General features: G+C 45.5%; 1 protein-coding gene across 8 annotated transcripts in view; it reads right to left on the bottom strand.

The window, feature by feature from the left end:
* The window catches only part of SBF1 (SET binding factor 1), a 1,591,024-nt gene that overhangs the window by 227,826 nt on the left and 1,344,929 nt on the right, over window positions 1-18,269 (bottom strand). For all 8 annotated transcript variants that reach the window (XM_086918836.1, XM_086918839.1, XM_086918838.1 and 5 more), the window contains 2 exons: window positions 8,579-8,812; window positions 518-625 (listed from right to left, as the gene is read on the bottom strand). In XM_086918836.1, the coding sequence (XP_086774962.1) occupies window positions 518-625; window positions 8,579-8,812 (342 nt within the window). The remainder of the gene's footprint in view (window positions 1-517; window positions 626-8,578; window positions 8,813-18,269) is intronic.

Raw genomic sequence — 18,269 nt, 5'->3', positions numbered from 1 at the left:
GTCAGGAAGGGACTCCTCTGTGTGCAGCCCTCCTGACCGCAAGTGACCGGATGATAAAAATCCGACGACTCCGAACACCTCTGCACCTGTCGCCCCTGGCCTAAGGAGAAGAGGTGAGGAGAAGAGGGAAAAATGGTGTCCCCAAAAACGATGAATGAGATGAGAACGTACCTCTTGGCCAATACCACTAAATGTAGTTTTAAAGTGAGAAATTATTTTTAAAAAAGTCCAATAACAAAAGCAAAGGTATGAAATCCAAAATGTTCCTTTTATTGACAGGAAGACCTGTGTCTATAACTCATATCGTTTGTGCCAACCATCTTTCACATTTCCAGTGGTTTCATAGCATGTGTATTTTAGAAACTACACAGATCATCTCAGCGTAGATTTCAGCCATGCCCTTATTCCAACTCCCTTAGTTACAACTTATAATACATCATGATATAAAATACACCAGCCTCAAACCCTGCACTCTAACCGCCATCACCAGAGCAAAGGCAATTTCAATCATACTCACCCTAGCCTCCTGCTTAGCCTCGAGGCGCTGTGTGGCTCTTATCTTGTCCCATGTATCCTTCCACCGTTCCGGGATCTGACCTAGTTCCACTTCCAGCGAATGAAGCTCCTTTGGAGAAATAAAGTGCCAGATATTACTACAGTGAGTATGGACCCACATCTCAATCCTAGACTCTTTAATACTTTCTTTAAAGCACTAACTGTTCATGACTCACTAAACATTCTCTTTCTCCAACTAATTTCTTCTGCACCTAAATGCACACATCTCCATTAATATATCACCCACTCACCCTCTGGTGTAGATCAGGCCCACCCCATCACTTACACACAGTGATCCACACTCCATAATACATGCAGCACAAAATAGGGTACAAGAGACACATTCTCTGCTGTAAAATTAATGCATTTCAGATCCCACTGTTGTCACACTTTGTACAGAAAGGCAAAATATACTTACATGACTCAAACTGAACAAAGTTTTTTGATGATATTTATAACAAACATAATCATCCAACTTGGTGGCTGAATGACTACCTTGCTCATTGCACCATCAGGATTCAAGCAAGCCGGGCCGAAGACGGCTGTAATGCCAGAAACCGGTCCCCGGAAGCTTGTTTCCTTCCCAGTATAAGAATTAGCTTGGTAGTTTGGTCTGCCCTGTTCCCATGATGCACTGGGCCAGGGACAGACTAATTTGCATGTAGCCGGGTTCTGAGCTGGGATGGTGCAGTGAGCTAAAAAACGGTGATGGATCAAGCCCTGATCTGTTGACTGGGTACGAGTGTTCTGTTTATTTCAGATACTCTGTCCATCACCACCCCCTTTTCTGAATCATTTTGTCCACCATAAGCGTGGAAGGGTATACTCAGATGTGAGTCCCTTGCTCATTGCACCATCAGGATTCAAGCAAGCCGGGCCGAAGACGGCTGTAATGCCAGAAACCGGTCCCCGGAAGCTTGTTTCCTTCCCAGTATAAGAATTGGCTTGGTAGTTTGGTCTGCCCTGTTCCCATGATGCACTGGGCCAGGGACAGACTAATTTGCATGTAGCCGGGTTCTGAGCTGGGATGGTGCAGTGAGCTAAAAAACGGTGATGGATCAAGCCCTGATCTGTTGACTGGGTACGAGTGTTCTGTTTAATTCAGATACTCTGTCCATCACCACCCCCTTTTCTGAATCACTTTGCAAATGTAGCACAGAAAATTATGAGTGGCCTCAATCCCACCCACTGGTAATCTTCTACTTTGCCTTTCAGTGTACAGTTGTTTAGCTCATCTTTTCCACTGTGCACATGGACCAATCACATGCAACGCAGTCCTGGCCCCACTTCTCAAAGGACAGTTTACACCTACTGCTAGGACAGAGGTAGCTTGAACATAAATGCAAGCAACCTCAGAACTGTTCCAGCCTTGCTGGGCCATACCAGTGTGGTGCCGCTTAAGTCCTATGACACCTAAAGCATGGGACTCAAGTTGGGCATACCCCAACTATTTTAGTAGACTACATTAGATAATACTTTTTGTGCTATTTGGAACACTTGAAATAATCTCAGCTACCGGTTGCCTCTTTAGATTGCATTACAGTCCATTGTTTTTTGGCTCATCAGTTCCTATACATTCAAGAAGCACTTTCTGTGCTGCCTAAGTGAGTATTCTTAAATAGGAGGGGCATGCCCAAACAAACACACAAGCTAACCATGGATGGAAACATGTTTCCTTCACCAGATCAAAAATTCACAGAATAAAGGTCCTTTAAAAACAATAAACACCCTGAAAACTGAAAAAGAGTTTAAAAAAAGTTATTCTGCTGTGAACCTACACCTTTGCCAATTCCTGCCTAAAGACCACGTTAAATGGCTTAAAATGTGGGAAAAGAAAACTTGTATTGGGGTAATTTAGCAGACGTTACTGACCGAAAAGAAACTCAAGCTATATCTCAAGTGGGGAAAAATACTTAAGGACACTGGTCAGGGATACTTTTGCACTCTGAGAAGAAATTAAGTAAGAAAGTGTTGTCTTTCATCTGCGTGATGCTGTAGGAGTATTTGATGTTTTTGCTCATTTTAATTTTAATAAAAGAAGCATGTTGCTTTTACATGGGAATTGTTCTATAATTGGAAACAAGAGTTTTCTAGGAAAATGTGTTCTTGAATGCCACATTTAGGCAGGCAAATACAGTGCTGTTGAAATTGAGGAAGTTCTCATGATGGAGAAGTTGGTCTCCAAAACTGAGCTTCAGAGGCTCTTTCCACACGCTGCTCAAAACTCGACACAAAAATTAGATGCGGTCTACTATAAATTGTGACAACATGCAGCAAACTCTTACCATGTATTATTCACTCTTCTGAAATGTGGCGCCAAGTTCAGTCAGTATATGTTATGTTAATAATTTTGTAGAGAGCACAAATACCAAAAAGGCATCTTGGAAATAGTGTCAGATCTAATTGTCACTGAACAGCCAATGCAGAAAATTTAAACAGAGGAGCAGAAGAGCTGGTTGTTAGTGGTTTCCTAAATTTCTGATGACTAGGTTGTGCTCTGAAGCACAAGTTACTACTTGTGTAACAATATATCTGTAAGAGACATTAGTTAGTTATAGATTCCTTACCTTAGAATATCCCCAGGCGTCAGACTGGATCTGGAAAGGTTTGCTTAGTAGTACCCCTGCGCGTCAGTAAGTGGCATCCTGTGGCTCAACGTCCGTCACTGGCGTCGTCAGTGCAGAGATGACGTCACGGAGAGTAATAAGGCGCCACCCATGTGCGCTGACGTCAGTTCTGTACACGACTTTCCGCGCCAGGAACACTGAGCCATGCAAGATACTGACCATTGGTGCATAAAAACTAGGGCCCTGAAAGGGATGACCTTAACCCTAGTAATCAGTTCGTAGAAAAGGGAGGATGGGTGGGGCGGTAAGGAATCTATCACTAACTAATGTCTCTTACAGATATATTGTTACACAAGTAGTAACTTGTGCATCTGAAAGAGACACATTAGTGATAGATTCCTTACCTTAGAATAGATACCCCAGCAATACCAACCCCGGAGGATTGCACCAGAAAGTCACGGAGCACAGAACGGCCAAATAAGCAGTCTCTCCGGACCGGACTGTCAAGGCTGTAGTGCTTTGTAAACGTGTGCAGCGAGGCCCACGTAGCTGCCTGACAAATGTCCTGCAAGGGAACGCCGCGTCCCAAGGCAGTAGTGGCTGCAGTTGCCCTGGTTGAATGGGCATGCAGCCCCACAGGAGGCTCCTTCTTAGCCAAGGAGTAACATGCTTTGATGCACAGAATAACCCACCGGGAAATGGTCCGTTTGTGCACAATCTGACCTTTTTTGGCGCCCATGTAGCAAACAAAGAGTAGATCATCCACCCAGAACTGTTGTGTACGCTGCAGATAGAAAGCAAGCGCACGTTTTGGGTCCAAACGGTGGAGCCTCTCCTCTTCCCTGAAAGGATGGAGGCGGAAAGAAGGTGGGCAAAGTGATGGTCTGCCCGATGTGGAAGGGCGTGACAACCTTTGGCAAGGAAGGAGGACGGGTCCTTAAAACCACCTTGTCCAGACGAACAGGTTGAGATGACTGGGATCTGGATGCTTATCCCTCCATGGTTCTGAGTGAGGTGTAGTTTTTAGTGGGGAACTACTGAACCCTGGTTGACGGCCCATGTGGGAGCAACTAGGATTATTGTCAGAGACTGCTGTCTGAGCTTCCGAACTACTTAAGGAATGAGTGGGAGAGTAGGTAAAGCATAAGCAAATATCCCTGACCAGTTCATCCGTAGTGCAATGCCTTTGGGCAATGGGTGTGGATACCTGGATGCGAAGTTTGGGCATTTTGCGTTTAGGTGGGTGGCGAACAGATCTATCTCTGGGAAGCCCCACATTTGAAAGAATGGGAGTAGAACCTGAGGGTGGAGTTCCCATTTGTCGATCTGTTGTAGCTGACAACTGAGCAGATCTGCAATCTGGTTGTTTATTCCTGGAAGTATTTTGCAAGGAGGTATATTTTTTTAGGTATGGCCCTTTCTCCAGATGCTCTGAGCTAGCTGTGAGAGCTGAAGAGACTGTGCCCCCCTCTGTTTTTGTGTGTAGTACATTGCTGTCATGTTGTCTGTGTGAATTAGAACAGCTTTGCCTACTAGATGAAGTTGAAACGCTTTCAATGCTAGAAAAATTGCTAGCAGTTCCAGATGGTTTATGTGGACTTATAGAGTCCACATGCCCTGAATGGTATGCTTTTGGAGATGAGCTCCCCAGCCAGTGAGCGAAGTGTCTGCTGTTAGCACTATCTGTGGAACCGGGTCGATAAATTGCCACCCCTTGGAAAGGTTTTGTGCATTCGACCACTGCAGAGAGTGATGGGTGAGGCCGTCCACCAACACTAGGTCTGATAATCGACCTTGAGCTTGGTTCCACTGACGTGCTAAGCATTCCTGGTGGGGACACATTTTGACTCTTGTTTAAGGAACAATTAAAATGCACGACGCCATAATTCCTAGCAATTGCATGAACAATCGAGCTGGTAATGAGTGTTTGGACTGAAACTGAGAGATTAGAGTCTGTTTGTTGCAGATTCTGACTGGGTTGGGACACGCTAGAGCTTTTGAGTGTTTATAGTGGCTCCTACGTACACTGGTGTGTTAGGGGGCTAGAGATGAGACTTGGTGAGGTTTACAGTGAACCCAAGTTTCTGAAGCAGTTGCACTGTTTTTTGAGTGTGTCGTAGGCAACTTTGCTGGAAGCTGGCTTTTATGAGCCAGTCATCTAAGTAAAGAAATCCATGAGTCTGCTGTCTTCTTAGATGAATAGAACAACAAACAAGGGCTTTGACTCATCCACAGTAAAGCAGAGTCCAATACTAGAGTAAACAAAAGAGGTGCAAATACTGTGACTGATTTCACAGACAAACAACAACTCAATTGGGGACCAGACTAACAATGACTCAATTGCTAGCCGGCTATTGAAACAAATCAAATATATTTATTTTGATATCTTGATATACCTTATTTTTTTGTATAAACAGACAGACAATAGCAAAATACTTTTTGTATTTAGTATATATATATGAAAAAGAGACAGACAAGAGATGAAGGAAATAAATTCCTTAGATGAGCCGCAACTACTGCCAGGCTCTTTGTGAAAACACTGGTGCGGTAGTTACTTCAAATGGGAGGACTTCGAATTGGTAATGTTGGCCGTCTACCACAAATTAAGATATTTCCGGTGAGCAGGGTGAATGGGAATATGAAAATAGGCGTCCTTTAAGTCCAGAGTGGACAGAAAGTTGCCTTGCTGAAGGAGTGGGAGCACTTGTTGGAGTGTGACTATGTGAAAGTGGTCCGACTGAATGTATACATTTAGCTCTCTGAGGTCTAGTATAGGCCTGAGAGAGCCGTCCTTTTTGGGAATTAAAAAGTACAGGGAGTATACACTGGTCCCCTGATATTGTAATGGGACTGGCTCTATAGCATGCTTTTCCAAGAGAGAGAGAGAACCTCTTGACTTAGAAGGGTAAGATGCTCTAGTGACATTGCATGTGATCTTGGAAGAATATTTGGGGGAGTGTCTGTAAGCTCCAGGCAGTAACTAATAATTTGTAGGACCCACTTATCTGAGGTGATTGAATTCCAGACAGGTAGGAATTGAAAGAGACGTCCCCCGACAGGAGTGGAATGATCGGGGGGTAACAGAGGGCAGTCACTGTTTGTTTGCTGGGGGAAGTGCGTGTGGATTTGCCTCTGCCTCTTCCCTTACCATTATTTCCTCTAGAAACTTCTCTAAAATAACCTCTTGATGAGGGGGATTGGTTGTTGACCTTGTAAGAGGAGGAGGGATTTTCTGTGGATACATTTTTTGAACCACCCCTGTATAAGGAGCGGCGAAAGGAACCCCTATTGGTAGGTAGCTGCAAAGTCCCCATGGATTTTGCGACCTCTGTATCTTTTTTCATTATTTCCAGTGAGGTATCAACTGCTGAATGGTTTGTTGAGGATGGAGGTTTGCACCTCAGGTTTAAATCATGAGATTATCAACCAAGCATGACTACGTAGGAGTACACTGATGTTTACTGCACGGGCTGCCGTGTCTGCAATATCTAGGGTACACCTGGTGGACGTATTAGTGATGAGTTTACCTTCTTGGATGAGGTCATTAGCCTTAGTTTTGTGTTCGTCAGGCAAAAATTGCATGAGTTTTTCCTACTCATCGTAATGAGCCCTATCATAGCGAGCCAACAAAGCTTGAGTGTTGGCAATGCGCCAATGATTAGCTGCTTGTGAAGCCACTCTCTTGCCCGAGGCATCAATGAGCTTAGACTCACAATCAGGAGGAGGAGCCTCACCTGAGGTTTGTGAGTTAGCTCTCTTGCGAGCGTTGAAAACCACAAGAGTCTCTGAGGGCAACTGACCTCTGATGTAAGTAGGGTCCGTTGGTGCAGTTTTATATTTTTTATCCACCCTAGGTGTGATTATTCTTGCCCTCACAGGATCTTTAAATACCTCATCTGTGTGTTTAAACATGCCTTTCAGCATTGGCAATGCATGAGTGGCTCTCTGAGAGGTACTAAGGGTCTCAAAGAGGAAGTCCTACTTTAACGGCCCTTTATGCAGCTCCACCCCCTGATATTGAGCAGTCCTGTTAAGGAGCTCAATGTACCCAATGTGATTGTCAGGTGGGCAGGATCTGAACGGATACACATCAGGGTCATTATCTGTGTTTGGGTCAGTATGATAATCTTCGGCAACTGTGGAATTGTCACCTAAAGATTTTTAGATCTGGGTTACGAAGGCATTGGTTTGGCACCGGAGTGGGGCCAGCTCGAGCTGAAAGGCTTTTTTTTGTGTTTCGGAGCCGGGCCGGAGGGCGGGGTGTCGGAAACTTTTTGTCAGTGCCGACCTTGGCCCGAAGGCAGAGGAGGGACCGGAGCCTTTGTCTTTGGTTGTTGAAGGGGCAAAAGTGTATCTTTACTCACGGTACGCTGACCCGGAGTAACCTGGTCCTCTTCTTCCATGTCGGCGTCAACTTCGGGCACAGAGATATGTTCTTCCTCTTCGGCACCTTGAGCTTGATGTTCTGTGATGGGATCTTTGCCGAAGATGTCCGGTGCACAGCCGCTCTGGTGTTGCATCTTGTGAGGATCACTAAGTCTTTTTCGATCAAAACTATCGGCACTCGTCGCAGTCTTTCTCGTCTCGTTCCAGGGACAGGTAGTCTGCAGACTTCGTGCAAGTCGGTGCATGGAAATTTAGCATGACCAACGGGACAGAACTTGGATGGAGTCTGTTCCATCGACTGCTAGCGCGATCGGTGTGGGTAGGCCCGACACGAGTTTCCGATCAAAGTTATTCGAGGTGAGAAGTGTCACGACGAATGGGGAACTTGATCAATAACAATACCGTTGAGGGTAGTGGATTGAGCGTCGAAGGGGTCCGAGAAACAGTGCCGAACCGGAGCACAGCAATACACATTCAAACCCGATGGCGGAAAAAAAACTATCTAACAATGGAGTCGATGCCCAAGCGCACGATCACCGAAAGGAGGAGTCACCTACCTCGTGACTGGAAAGACTTCTTCATAGAAACTCAAAGAGCAAACATCCGGAGCCAACACTAGATGGCGAGCTATGCACAGCATGCGATCTACAGCTCATATGCATCGAACAGTACTTTCTCATCTCATGGGTGACCCGATTCCCTGATCACAGCCGGATCAGTGCTCCAACTACTCAGGGTAACTTGTCTGGTTCTGTCACTCCCCATATAAAGCCTTTTCAGCTTATACAACAGAGTTATACTTGTCAATATTTGAGTTTTTTCAGTGCCCAAGAATAACTTCAAAACTCTTCCACATCTACTTAGTGTCCACAACTGGCTAAATATTTTCTTCCTTTGAAATATATTCAGTGATTAGCACTGGAACCTGGGGCTACAAAATACATGCAATGTAGAGGAATGACCTTTATCTTGACACACTGTGTAAAGCACAGGCCGGTCTAGGACAATTCCCTATAATATTTCCTTAGTGAAAATGGCTGAGTGAGCTGTTCATCAGGACGGAGTCTTACCTCAAGGAGGCGTGTGATTGCATCTGGTTCCACACGGTTATGGTTGTCATAGCAGGGCCAGATAATCTTGCGCTTGGTCTGAGGTGCACTGTTGTCCTGACGCTCTACCTCCTCTGCCTGCTCATGCAGTCCCTGGATCAGCTCCCAGTCATAAGAAGGTCCCTCTGACAAGGTCTCCCGTGTGTAGTAATCCCACACCTTCAGGTTGGAGATATTGCTGTATGGTCTGAGAACCTGGGAAGAAGACGACAAAAATTATTAGTTTTATCATGGGTCTAGCTGAATCATTCCTTACGAAGTTGATCGAATAAGCTCAGAGAGATTTACACACCAGCGACATATCTGTAGCCTCATTGAGGGTAGATTGCGAAGCAGGGGAATTAGTAATATTTCAACCTACATTTCCACTCTGAGATCTTCATCACCAATAACTCTTCACATTACCAAATGCTCTGTTCCTGCACTTGGCTTCTTTCTTTACACTTGATAGGTTTCCTGTTCTGCACTCTGCACATTTTTTCTGCTATACCTGCACTTTTCTCTATACCAGGTCCTCATTCGCATCATGGTCCACTCCTCCATCCTAGTCCCCCCTCCGCTCCGGACCACCCTCGCAGTAAATGGAATCATGCTTAATTTATTTAAACTGAGAAAAATGTTCGAACTAATATTTAATGCCAGTTAGGGGATCAAGAGTAGAATTTAATAGAAAAAGTAAAACAGAATTTTACTGTGAGCAAGTTTGTAGCTTTAGGGTAGCTCAAATATGATGACAGGGTCAAACTGACCTGGGCTGCAAGAGATAGGAGATGCAGACCTCTTCAGAACAGTGAGTTTTAAAAAAAAAAAAGGATTATTTTCTTTTTATGTTAAATAGTCAGGTTTGAGAGCCATCAGTGACTATGGCAGTTCCCAGGTCAATGTTGTAATGACGGCTGCCATGCACCAGATGTGTTTTACGGTATTGCCAAATGAATGAAGATAACTTAAGTCAGTTTCAAATGGAAAAGGGAAGTCCACATAGACACCAAGACTCATGGATTATTCGCAGAAATGTGTTTGAGAATAACTCGGTATGAAAGGAAGCAGGACATAATTTTGTAACACAGAACATGAGGACCCATGAATATACAGCAAGCAGATGGAGTGCATTTATATTCACACAGGACTGGATGGTCTAGATGGTTGAAGAGAGCAGATTGAGTTTCGAAGCCAGTATGAAGAGGAGTGTCTAATGCATAATTGGCAACCCACTCTGGTCTGGAAACTTTGACAAAGTTTCACAGTGGGTGCTTGCAGATATTAAACACAACGGAAGACAGAAAAGACTTGAGCTCTAGTGCAATCTGCACATGATTCTAAATTTGAGATCGGCGCTCAGATGGGATAGAGAACAAGCACTGGAATACATAGGTGGTTCAATTTTGAAGGTTGGGCAGCTACCAATGAAGGGGACATAATAACATTCAAGTAGGTGGAGGAAGAGGCTTTGGTTAGAGAAATAAAACACAGATAAGTCAAGAAAGACCAGAAGATTGCATCTACTTAAGACGTATGTACATGGAGATAGTAACTGAATACTACTATGGCAACCTCTGTGCTGTGAGATGATAAAAATACAGACCAACATAGAAGCAGGATAGAATCTGACTCATAAAAAGCTTGACAGCGAGTAGGATTTCTCCAAAGAATCGAAAGATAACTACTAATTGTTGGCTGGAATTTGGTGAGGGGAGGGGGTTTTTGTTAGAGATTGTCTAATCTGGGATTGTCAGGGCATTTTCCTTGAAGGTGGAGGATGAGCAGAAGTAGGTTAGGGAGACTGACTAGACTGTTCTTGCGATGAACTTATGATATATCAAGAGGGTTTATTTATTTAATTACAAAGGAGATAGTGTGAAGTGTGGAGGAGTTTGACAGAATAGACTTTTGATACTATTTTATCCAATCAAAATTAGAGTTCATTGTGCAAAAGTCTTGAGAGGGTGAGATGGTGGGAAAGATAATTTGCTTTGAAAACATTTACAACACTAAATAGCTCTTATAGTTTATTTGGTGCTATGTTTATTTTAGAGAAGATGGCGAGGCGCAGAGGCTTTGTGAGGTTCGGTAATCACAACCATCTGATTGAAGTTCGGGTTTTCTCCATTTACGTATTTTTCTGCTGAGTTCTCTTTTTGACATGAGGAAATCGCAGAAGAACCAGATTCTGCTTTTTGCTTCTCATATGCAGCTGTTCTTGAGGAGGTTTATGAGACCTATAGGGTAAGTACTTTATTGGGAGAGTTGGGTTTCTGGGGTTAGACTCAGGGGTCCTCCAGGGTCAAGGATGCACTCTTGTTACACCCTCAGCTGCACTAGGGCGGCTGGGTGCAAAGTGCTGAGGCCCAATGTTAGCGAATGGGGGATAGGGGGCCTCCTGTTGGTGGCTGCTTATGAGCAAGCCACAAAGTTGTGGGAGCAAAGCTATTGGACTTTAGCTCAGGGCAAACGGGGGTTCAGGACAGCACCAAAGGTGAACACTCAGCTGCACTAGAGTGGCCAGGTGCAGAGTGCTGTTTTGGCATCTGGCGCCCCGTTACTTTCAATGGGATTTCTCTGGTTTGCAAACACACTGCAGGCTCGGGGATGAAGGTCTTCTGGGTGTGACCACCATGTTGAGAGGTAAGTTGGGATGCTGAGGGTTGGCTAGACACTGTCGGTTGGGCCACCTAAGGTTGTGGGGAGTCAGGTGCAGGGGTGTCTTTTAGGGTCAGATCTTCTTACCAGTTCCTGGATGCGGTTGAGGGGGCCTTCGTATTTAGGCTGCAGGTGTCGGCTGGAGGCAGGTCAGGGATCACGGGTCTGGATCTCCTCGTGGTGTTGGGCCCCTCGAACTCGAACCGTGGGCGTTGGGTGCAGACTTGCAGATTTCTCCAGAGCTGGAGTCTGTTGGTGCACAAATCCGGTGTTCACAGGAGGCAGAGTCTTTTCTTTGGAAGGCAGGGCAAGTCCTCGGGGTTCTTGAGGTTGCTGGCTGCAGGACACACCGGAGTTTCGCTTCTGCAGGTTCGAGGTGGGGACAGGCCGGTAGGGCTGGGGACGAGTCAGTGGGCGTCCTCCTCTACTTCGCTTCGGACCGGCTGTTCAGTCCTTCTTTTCTTCTTGTAGTTTCTAGTCTGAGGAGGCAAGGTTCGGGGTGCCCCCTAGACTAGTTTTAGGGGCATTTCAGGTAAGCAAAGGTTGGGACCAATAGGTCCCTTCCTTGGGGTGGGTACACCCCCTATCATGCCCCCCTCCAGTGGGAGGTGGGCATATGTCTCACTCTAGTTGGCTAGATAGCAGGGACTAAGTTGTGCTTCACCTCGCCTCCCCCACCCGAGGGGAGGGGTTGGCAAATGTTGGCACACCTCCCTTCCTCACTTGGGTTTCCCACAGATTCTCCCGCCCAAAGAGGGGGTGACAAACGGTGGGGGCCAGCTCCTGAAAGCAGCAACAGGCCTGGGGAAGCTCACAAAGGTGGCAGGCCTTTGAAGCTTCCCCTTCGTGGACCTACCCATCCTGGGGGAGTAGGCTTAGCACCTCATCCTTGGATTTGCATTGTTTCAGGCACCTGAGAGCAGCCGACCCTGAACCCAGGGGTCCAGAAACATGTTTCTTGGTGGCAGCTGAAAGCAGGCACTCAGCCTGGACACTAGTGGTAGGTCGTTTTTCAGAGGGCATCTCTAAGATGCCCTCTGTGTGCATTTTTCATTAAATCCCACACTGGCATCAGTGTGGATTTAATGTGCTGAGAAGTTTGATACCAAACTTCTCAGTTTTCAGTGCAGCCATTATGGTACTGTGGAGTTCGTAATGACAAACTCCCATCACCATATACTCTTAATGGCAGCATTGCACTTACAATGTCTAAGAATGGTCTTAGACACTGTAGGGGTACAGGGCTCATGCATCTGTACCCTCACCACTGGTATAGTGCACCCAGCTAGAGGCGTGACTGATCTATGCCAGGGCAGTGGGTTGTAGGCATGGCACACAGGGATGTGTGCCATGTCGACTCTTCACTTTGTTCTGTAACAAAACACGCAGCCTGCAAAGGCAGTGTGAGAGTGTAAAGTTCAGGAACTTCTAAGGGTGGCACAATAAGTGCTGCCGCCCCTAGAGACTTTCCTTGGTCACAGTGCCCTGGGTACCATTTACCAGGGGTTGACCTGGGCCAGAGAGTGCCAATTGTATTTGGTCTTCAATGCAGTTTTAGGGAAAGAAATAGGCCCTGGGTACCTGAGTAGCAGGAACCCTGGACATACTCAGTCAAAGTACATCAGCAGATCAGCAAAATGAGAGGGCAACCATGCAGAAAGATGGCACCTTCTCACAGATATTTATAGGTTTCTCTCGTCTTCACTGCTTGAAATTTTGCTCGCAAGAAAGTGTCACTCATAGTCGTTGAATGTCACTCATAATTACATAATTACACTGCAATTATGAAAATGTCACACCTAAGCAATCTGAAACCTTGGTAGCTATGGTGGGGGTGGGAGGACCTAGAAAAAGGCTACAGAGGGGGATTTAAGGACAAGTCTGGGAGTGTTGTGAACGTATCTAGGACCCTAATTAAATATTCCCGATTTATGCCCTTATGTGGTTATAACAAATCATACCCTTATAAAGGCATAAGAATCATATCCATATTTAGTAATAGCCAATGCAATCCAAATACGGCAAGGCTACTTCCTTAGACTCCTAGAAAGTACAACGAGTTCTTTCAACAAACCAAACCTCCAGCAACCTGGGAATTCCCCATGCTTTTGTTTTGATTTGTCCTAGAACTCCTGCGAGTCCGAAAGAACGGCCAGTTCTTAGTGACATCTTTTATTGACGTCTTACGTCCAACCTTACGTCAAACACGGCACCTTCCAGGTATAAATATACCAGCGTTTGCCTTAAGCGACACACGGTGGTTTGGAGCAGAGCGGCTATCTACTTATCCGAAGCCCAGCTGATGCGAGTGCCGAAGGAAGCCGTCCCTCCCATTTGATGCACTGAGAAAGACGCTGTCTCTTTCTCCTGCCGAGAAAATCCAGCTCCAGTGTTTCCAGTCACCCTTGCGGGTGACTGGGAGATCGAGTCCAGAGAGCGAGATACAAGACCTCCTTCATTCTAATACCAAGGTACGGAGTTGATTAGATCCTTAGAGAATTCTTGAGTCAGATTCTTGGCAAAACTAACTTAACTTAAAAACTCCTTTACTCCTTCCCACGTACTAGGCTTAGGTTAGGTACACTGGGGTAGCCGTATTTAGAAACATCAGTTGAGTACGTTTAGTCAACTTTTATCATTGTATGTAATTGTATATATTTTATACCGTTTAATTATCATATGGCTCAGAAACCATATCAATGCTTTTACAGTATTATTTCATAATACTCCTTTTACTGTACGCACTTTACTTTATGACAAGTATTGCAATTCACTTCTCTTGCATGAGAAAGAAGACTGCTCAATAAATAACACCTTTTATTGAAAACGCCCGTCTCTCTATTTCTCTGCACTCTGGTGAAACTAAGTATGCACGATTGACTGAGTGAAATAGCTATCTATTGTTTTCACACACGACTCTGGCGATATACTCCTTATTCTGGGGGAGCAAAGTTGTCATGTTTATGCGGTTGTCAGAAGCTAATCCCTTCTTGTCTAATCAGGGAAGTTAACTTGTCCATGTTCATTCGAGAAAGTTTCTAGTGATCTCTGAGCTAGCTGGCAAACTAATTAAGTCTAACATATTCAATAAAGACCTAGTCGACCTCAGTCCTACATCTAAACTATTGTTTATGTTATTCCAATGCGCAGAGCCTATTGGGAAAATAGGAACTACACTACAGGAGCTTCCAATGGGGAGCTCAGTTCACAAGGGTCCTGGGAGCAAAGGGCACAGTTGGTTTGTCGTTACTCGGGCTGGGGCATTCGAGTGCGGAGTAGACAGTTCGGTTGGGCTCTGTGCATCAAAGGTCCTCGCGGATGTCAGTCTCGCTTGTTGAGGATGCAAAATCAGGACAGCTGGGCCACACTGGAAGAGGGTCTCTGCGGTGCTGATGTCCTTCGACAGCTGCTGGGTCTCGGTGCTGTTAGAGTCCCGACTGGACATAAACAGGCCTTGGTTGCTGCAAGGGGTCCGGTACTCCGGCTATTGGTCCTGCGCAGCTCCAAGAGGTCCTGGTGTCCTCTGACTCGGGTGAGACAGATCTGACCTCCGGGAGAACAGGTACCTCTTCTTGGGGGATGCTACATGGGGCTGGCCAGGAAGCAGCAACACGGTAAACCAGACTCTGCTTCTTCGGTGCCAGTGTACTGCAGGAGAGTATCTTCTCTAGTCCTAGGAAGATGTCTGGCAATTTGCAAAAGTCTGGAATGCTACCGGTGTAGTTGCTCAGCTGCAGGACAAGTCACTCAGTCACAATTGTCAAGACTGGTGCAGGCAGGGTTTGGTACCAAAAGTCCAAAGCAGTTTTCATTTCTCATTGTCTCGCGGCTCTTCTTGGTCCTCTTCTTCTGGATCCATTAAATCAAAGTTCCTAGCCTCAGGGGGGCCTCTAAATACTCAATTTTGGGGTGTTAAGGGGAGTGATGGGTAGTAGCCAATGGGCCACTTACCTTTAGGGTGACTACACCCTCTATATGACCACTTCCTGTGTGAAGTGGGCTCAACACTGACCATGTGAGCCTAATTCCACCAAAAAGCCATATGGTGGAATTCTAGTTTTCATGTTCACATCAGGTAGACCATCTTAGGGGTGGAACTAGCCTAATGGGCTGTCTAGATATTCCCACCTGCCAAATTTACCCAAAGCAGGGGGTGGTGCTTCCTGTCTGGGGGACAGCCTGAGTCGCATATCAAAAGCAGCAGAGGCCTTTGAAGCCTCCTGACTTAGTGTGCTGATTACTTAGCCATCATGCTTGGAGAAGGTAAAAACTCCGGCCTGAATAGGAATTGTTTCTGCCCTCAGAGAGCGTGGGCTCTCTCGTGCAGGGGACAAGAAACCGGTCTGTGGTGTCAGGCTAGTCTACACCAGTCAGCTGGTACACTAGTAGTCGGTAGGTTTTCAGGGGGCACCTCTTAGTTGCCCTCTGGGTGCATGTTTAATTAAATCCATCACTGGAATCAGCGGTGGATCTATTAATACGAGATGTTTGATACCAAAGATTCTGTGAAGACATCATGTAGCTGGGGAACTCGTAATTACCAGTGTCCAGCACATGCACTTAAAATGGATTCCCTGTACACTTGCAATATATAAGAATCGATTTAGACAGGTAAAAAGTGGGTATGACCATGTCAGAATGGGGCACTTTCCCACAGCCGCAAGGATTTTGGTGCCAGTGCGAGAGTTGTCGGAGAAGATTGAGCGAGTCTTTGATGTCAAAGATTAAGTCTCCAAAGGATGTTTCGGTGCAGCGGTCCTTGCCGAGGTGGTGATGATCGGTGCCAAATATGTGGGCTTCAAGATCTTCTCCGGCACTGAGCAGAAGCTGGGTATGGCATTCGAATAGTGTTTTGTGGCGACCATGGCCAGGTGGCAGTGGCCCACCAGCAGCTTGTCGTGGGTTTTGAGGCTGGATGCCTGGTCATAGGTGGGAGCTACACAGAGTACGAGCTGTGTCGAGGGGGTCATGGAGGAGGGTTTATACTCGTGGCCTACTGGGCTGGAAACTTCGATATCCAAGTTGGAATCCGAGCTGACTTTGGACTAGAAGGCATCCTTCTCTGCGGTCTGCATTCGCTCTTGAGGTCCTGGTTGGTGAAGAGGTCCGGGGTTTCACTGTAGCTTCTCTGCGACATTTCGAGACGTCGAGCCCAATGATATTGAAGAGTTTTCTTGGAGTGAAAGGAGCGGCAGGTGTCGCAGGAGGCCTCATCATGCTTGGGAGAGGGGCAGAGGTTGAGGATCTGGTGGATTTGGCACGCCACACAGGGCAGTAGCGGAACGGCATCTGTTCCATCACAGGCAAGACAAGCTTGCCATTGAGAAAGCAAACGAGGGAGGCCCCAAAGAACAAGACCACTCCAGGGACGTTGAAGTCATCCCAATCTCTGACCCGCACAAAGCAGGGCTTGTTAAGTTGATGTGACAAAGGGTATTGTGATGGAAAAAAATACCAACAGAAAGGAGAGGAACAGAGAAAGCCAGAAGAGATCACAACAATGGCGTCAATCCGGAGCTCGGTAACATGCCCAAACCTGACAGTGGAAAGAAAACATTATTAACAATGGAGCCAATGCCCATGTCACTGTACCTCGTGACTCGAGAAGACTGCTTCGAAAAAAAAACAACCTGCACAAATCCGGGCCCAACCCTAGATAGCAGGAGTATGCACAGCATGTGTATCTACAGCTACACATGCCTCAAACTATTGTTTTTTCTGGAGAAATAACTTAACAGAACAGAGGTCATAAGAAGGGTCTCAAAAACAATTTAAAGAAGAAAATTATTCGTAAATATGTTGGCTCCTAGTAGAAGTTGAGTTCAAAGCACACCCACCTGATTGGCTCATCCACCTCACAGGCTCTGTTTTAGACTAAACAGATAAGGCAGATAGACTACTGGTAAAGATGTATTCATTGGTGCACCGTAAGCACTCAATTTAAAATCCTACTGTATTGCTGCTACACTTTACCCTCTGGTGCCATTATTTGAACTACAGTTCTTGGCTGGGATTCAAATTAAAAGGAGAAGAAAACACAATAATCCTATGATAGGCACACAAGGGGCATGAAGTAATCAAAATGCACTGACCACATTAAGATTACCATGTGCATGCAAATCCTCTAACAGGGCTTAAAGGGATATCAGTGTGAAAACCTGTAAATCTAAACTTCTTCATGCAGACTTTCGGTCCAAGATCTCTTTCTTAATAAATGTTATTCTAGCCTCCCTTTGCGAGGCTGTTCTAAAATTCTTTATGACCTGGCTCATGAATGCAACTAGACATAATAGCAGATGAAGTTCATCGCCATTCAGACACAGGGAAACTTCACTGTTTCAAGTACAAACTGCATAGTGTCAGAAAACTGGTTGCATGCAATCATAATGCAGAAGGGTCATAATTAGGCATGTGCAGTTGTTATGCGTTAAAATACCTCTTATCCATACACACAATCTGCACTCTCCTGGTCCAGCACGATAATTCGTTCAGGACTTCTTAAATTTTGCAAGCAGGATTAATAAAAATCTCCGACTAAGGAATGCATTGCTGGTTGATTTAGGCAGGGAAATCCGGAGATATATGCCTGGCTGAGCACTAGATGAAGCATACTTCCTGGTTTCATATTCTTGTTTGTAGCAGGAAAGAAACCCAACCTGTTACATGGTCACATATATAAACGATTAGACAAGACATTCGTTTCCTAATCAGATAATAGGTCCACTTTATTTAATTCTTTTGACGCAAAGGAGCCCATGGATATTGCAGATTATTTTTTTCTGCTGCCAAAATTTCTGCCTTCATAGTCCCAGGTGCGGCGGCAGACCCGGACCCAGAAACAGCACATCTAAAAGTATACCAATAGCACTAGAATTTGCCTAATACCATCGATCTCTGGACAATTTCTAATGTTATACTAATATTAAGCTAACAGTAGCCTTTGAGATGCTATTGAGGTAAGGCCTAACACCACAGTGTTTTTTACATGCTGTAAAAAATCTTTTGGAATGGA

The sequence above is a fragment of the Lissotriton vulgaris genome, chromosome 1_1 (assembly GCF_964263255.1).
Source record: "Lissotriton vulgaris chromosome 1_1, aLisVul1.2, whole genome shotgun sequence".
NCBI classification, from domain to species: domain Eukaryota; kingdom Metazoa; phylum Chordata; class Amphibia; order Caudata; family Salamandridae; genus Lissotriton; species Lissotriton vulgaris.
The sequence above is the reverse complement of the archived record's forward strand: the minus strand, read 5'-3'. Positions and strand labels throughout refer to the sequence as shown.